This window comes from Centruroides sculpturatus, unplaced genomic scaffold, assembly GCF_000671375.1.
Source record: "Centruroides sculpturatus isolate CEXI.00-Female unplaced genomic scaffold, Cexi_2.0 scaffold223, whole genome shotgun sequence".
NCBI lineage: Eukaryota > Metazoa > Arthropoda > Arachnida > Scorpiones > Buthidae > Centruroides > Centruroides sculpturatus.
In genome coordinates, this window is record NW_019384416.1 from 96,504 (window position 1) to 101,648 (window position 5,145).

A 5,145-nucleotide genomic window follows, 5' to 3' on the forward strand; every position below is an offset into this window, starting at 1 on the left:
CCCCCCTATAAGATATAGATACGTTCCAATTTATTAGGAATCCGATTTCTTACAAGTCGTTCCAATCACAGCCCGACACGTGTCAAGTTTACGGACTACGGCTGATTGAAAGGTTTTCTTCCATAAAATTAATCGATTCTACACTAATCCGACTCAACATTTCCATAATACGTATATTTTTTCGTAGTTTTATAGGAATCGTAATTATAGGGACCGTAATTATAGGGGGGTCGACTGTATGTCTGATTAACCAAATTATTTTTCTCTTAAATAATTATACATTTCATTTATTTTTTTATTCACTCGAGTAAGTTAAAAGGAATTAAAGCAATTCACTTTTTAATTTATCGACTCTTCTAATTTATAAATTGCAAAAGTTTTGATATTTTTAAAAAGTAAATTTGATATGAAGTCAGCTCGCTCATAGATTGCTGCTGGTACTGTATTGTGGAGTAGTATTGAAAATACATATTTTGCATTTTCCTTCTACAGTAGAGCCTCGATTATCCGACCCCCGATTAACCGACATCTCAATTAACCGACCGTCCTAGTCGGCAAATTTCAAATGTCCGCTAGTGATGTGGTGCTACAATATTTGGCTATGTCTTGGCTACTTTAATATTATTTTTACGTGTTTTAGCTGGAAACACTCATTTGACCATGAAAGGGAGCCAGTATTTAAACGAGACTTAATTTTCTAATTTTTAACGATATAATAGCGACGATTATTATTTTAAAAAATTTTTGTTAGGCTTAACATCGATAAAAATTCAACGCGAAGTAGGTTAATAGCGATATACTAATATACTAATTACATGGGATATAATAATATACTAGAGGAGAAGGTGGTATTATGGAACCCCAATTACATTTTAGTGAATTGTAAACAAGGTATCATAACTACACCCACATTTATGGAATTATGGTATTTATGGTATTATGGAACCCCAATTACATTTTAGTGAATTGTAAACAAGGTATCATAACTACACCCACATTTTTTGTGCGAAAAGAACTGGTAACTAGTAATCTAAATGTTCCTAATTGAATTTTTCGCTAGTGTAACTATAAGTATGATTTTTGAAGGCTTTTGTACAAAAAGTCCGAAAGTAGGCTTAGAGAAAATCTGGTGGTAATATGGAACCTTACTGTATATTTTCAAAAAAATGCTTTAATGTAGCCAAAAACAAATAGGAAAGGACAAAAAATGTTAAATAATTACCAAATTATTTACTCCAATGTATTTTATCGAATGAATGCTTTTATAATAGAAAAATATGACCTCCATCAACAATATATATTCCAGCAGCTCTTTTTTGATATTCTCAGGAAGAATTGGCTTTCTACCTAGTGTCTTTTTCACAAATTGCTCTGGAGGAATGTCTGCTTGCAAAGAGAGAGTTCGGAGGAGTTGAGTTCCATATTACTGTAAAAGCACCAATGGGGTCCTTATTTCACGCATCGCCATCTTGAATTAACTTATGTCTGTCAAGACAAAAATTTAAAAAACGTGAACATCACACAGATTAATATGTACCCCTAAGTCTCTGGAACGAAATACATGCACCAGTGAACCTACAACTACACGATTTATGTTTTAAAAATAATTAAATTCACTTAGCATTCAAAACTTGCGAATTTTGAAAAAACAAATTTGCTGATTAAATGCGAACAACCGTTTAACTGAAGTAAAACGGTTTTTCCCCTTGCTATGGATGTCTGCCTAGTTCAGTTCAGCCACATTCCGCTACAGTTCGCCTTTATTATCAGTTCGAAATGGGGTGGTTCCATAATACCCGCAGTGTTCCATAATACCACCTTCTCCTCTACACTAATAATGGATTATTTCATACTTTTCGGTTATCCGACTTTTCAATTATCCGACCAATCCCAGTCCCCAATTGAGTCCGATAATCGAGGCTCTACTGTATTTACTTTTTTCTTCTTCTGATCCCTTTGTTTTTTTCAAAGTTGTCTTTTCTCCAAAATTACTATGTAAGAGTCCAAAATTTTCTCATTCAATGAATTTTCCTCTTTCAAAACGTCATTCGATTCTTTAGACTGGCATTTTGTATCAGTGTAACGGCGATGTCGTAAAGTATAGACGTTGTTAAACGAGTTTCTTGAATTCTTTTTTCTCAAATTGTCTTCTGATAGAAGTTCGATTTCTTTTATACTTGATTTAAACAACTTTAAACAGAAAAATAAATTATTAAAGTACCAAAAACTTATAAAATGATAGTAAATAAAGAAACTTTATTTATGTACGGTCCGTTTAAAATTTTAGGAGCAACACAACTTTCTGAAAATATATAACCAAATTGTCTTTATCATAGACAATTGTGGATTGCCTCATATCTTCGCACATGTTTGTCAACCCGTTCATAAATTAGGCCCATTCGTAATAATCGAAATTATGGCTGGACGAGGCTCATGCAGAGCAGTTTTAACAGAGTAAGATGTAAAAACAACACATTTGTTTTTCATAACCTAGTTTATTAATTTTTACAGTATAGTTATATAATACGGAGTAACACAATACATTAGTCAATCAATTATTCTAACATTTATACACATATTAATTCATAATTTCTATATATAAGTACTTTATGTCTTATAAAATAATTCTTTTTTTCAGAAATCGTAGTAAATGCTAAATCGGAATTTACTAGTATGGCTTGTAGATACGTATTGAAGAAGTATATATTAGGAAAAGAAGTTGAAATAGAAATTGTTCAAGATACAGATACTGAAGAATGGATTGCAAAATGCCCTATTTTTCGAAATGGTATTCATGTTTTGATCGGTTTCCAGTTTGACAGCAATATTATGACACATATATTATGCGCTGTTATAAAATATAAGTAATGTAAGATTTCACACAGAACTACAACTGATATATATGTTTATTTAAAGCCAATTAAACTTTATGATTAACTTCTTTCTTTTCCTACTCTTTTTTTTTTCTTCTTAATTTTCTGTAGTTCAACAAATAACAAGTGTTGATTCAATACAGTTGAAAACTTTAAATAAAGTTTGCTTTAGATATCAGATCATTTTCCCCATATAAATCTGAAGTTCGGTTAATAAATTTCTTGTAAATAAGGAAAATACATAGACACATTTAGTAGCATTTTCTAATTTCATGATAAACACATATTCTTAGTTTTGACACGAATGACTATTCTAGGAGATTTTGTTTCTTTCTTGTTAAGTAATTTTAATACATATTTACTTTATTTGTAGCTCTAGAGAAATATATACGAATAACGTATCTCATAAAAATAACTATTAGAAGCTTTCTAATATGTTTCATGTTCGAATAATGACCAATACTTATAGAAAGAATTGCTTTTAAAAATAAATATGTAATTCTGGATGAAGAATATAAAGTTGTGTGAAGAATATAAAAGAGAGGAACTTGGAAAAGTTTAGTTTTCTGAGTGCATTCATGTAAATGCCATTGACTCTCATAGTCCAGCTTGATGTTATTAATTGTAAAAGATACTGTATAAAAGAAAATCTTTCTGAAGTCTCTTCTTTAATTTTTCATACTTACAGCTTTGTTTAATAAATATCAAAAAGATAACTTTTGTGTTTAAATTCTAGACTTTCAAAAATGTCATTAATGACTGTCCTTAGAACAATATTTAGTAAAATGAATTCACCGTACTGCCTTATATATCGCTTATTTTAAATAGTTTTTATTCATTAAAGCTGTTGAAGGACAACCGCATGTCATATAGTTATAAGTGATAGATTATTGATTTATTCTTCTACCTTCAAAATTTGACATTGAAATAAAGATGTCTCTAGACCTTCTGCAGAAACCTCATAATGCATGTGTTAAGTCTACTAAAACAGTAAGTTAATAGTACAGAGTAATTAAACTATAATGGAAGACAATACAACTAATCTATTCTGATCTCATGCATTAAATTTTTCATTGTAAACTATATTTAATGCAATGAAATTCAATAAACACTTATTGATGAGATTGGTAGAACATTATATATGCTATGATTGCTATCAATATGTTATCAAGAGACAGGCTTTACAGAAATTAAGAGAAGCTCAAGTCGGGTGTATAAAATCATTGAACGCTGCTAATTAGTCGCAGTCGCAGGTTTGAGCTTCGCCAACAGGCTAGCTACGTGGAGTTTTTCGGGTTTACTTTATGTGTTTAATACCTAAATAGGATCAGTTTTCCATAAAAAATCCTCCCGGAAGGTATCTCCTTTAGTAGATCACTTGTATGTTACGTTGCCTCATTCCATCGATCCTATCCACTTGCCTTTCTTTAAAATCCTCAGCACATTAAAAAACAACGTAAAAATTATATAATTTATAATTTGAGTCACCATGAAGTGTTGATATTAGACACGACATTTTCACATCTACTTTATTCTCTATAGTGTATAAACCAATTGTTTAAATGCCAATGCGCGTTTCGGACTAGCACCCCTCATCTTTTGAATGATATAAGTCAGGGGTGGCCAACCTTTTGCATACCATGCGCCAATTTTTTGATAGACGAGTTTAGATGCGCAGTGGCGTACCGTGGGTGTTAGTTGCCCGGGGCGGAGAAAAATTTCGGCCACCCCTTAATTAGGTATTTCAATTTATAAGACGAAAATTCAGTTTTGCCACAGCACAAGCAATGAAAAATGCGGTTGTAGTGTAGTTACCCGTATAAAATAGTTCTATACGATATTAGTGGTGTACATGAACACGAATGTATTGTGTATCGTACAGGGGGAAAAAGCTCAACAGGTATCGCAGGAACTACTCGGGAAAAGACGTTAGCGGTCCAATCCGATTCCTGGACTGTCCGGACGGTAGCACTGTCGTGGGACGTTAGCACTGTCATTTAGACACCTGTAAACTGATCGATAATAAACATACATGCATGCACTGTAATTTACTAAGTGAAGAACACTCATTTTATCTGTAAAGTTGATTGCAACGAATTGTGCAACAAATGAACTTGCCAAGATAGACTATAAAAAATTAATTTTCTATGTAATATTCTTAATTGCAAAGAAGCCAAATCTGGCAATGTTGCTCAGAACTGACTAAAGCGCCACTTGTAATCGTCCAATGCGCCAAGTTTGGCGCATGCGCCACGTTTTGGCCACCCCTGAT

General features: G+C 32.3%; 1 protein-coding gene across 1 annotated transcript in view; it reads left to right on the forward strand.

Annotated features, from left to right (window-relative positions):
• Positions 1–5,145, forward strand: part of LOC111619187 — a 38,126-nt gene that overhangs the window by 14,213 nt on the left and 18,768 nt on the right. Inside the window, exon 4 of the mRNA XM_023360875.1 lies at positions 2,639–2,813. Coding sequence (XP_023216643.1) covers positions 2,639–2,813 — 175 coding nt within the window. The remainder of the gene's footprint in view (positions 1–2,638; positions 2,814–5,145) is intronic.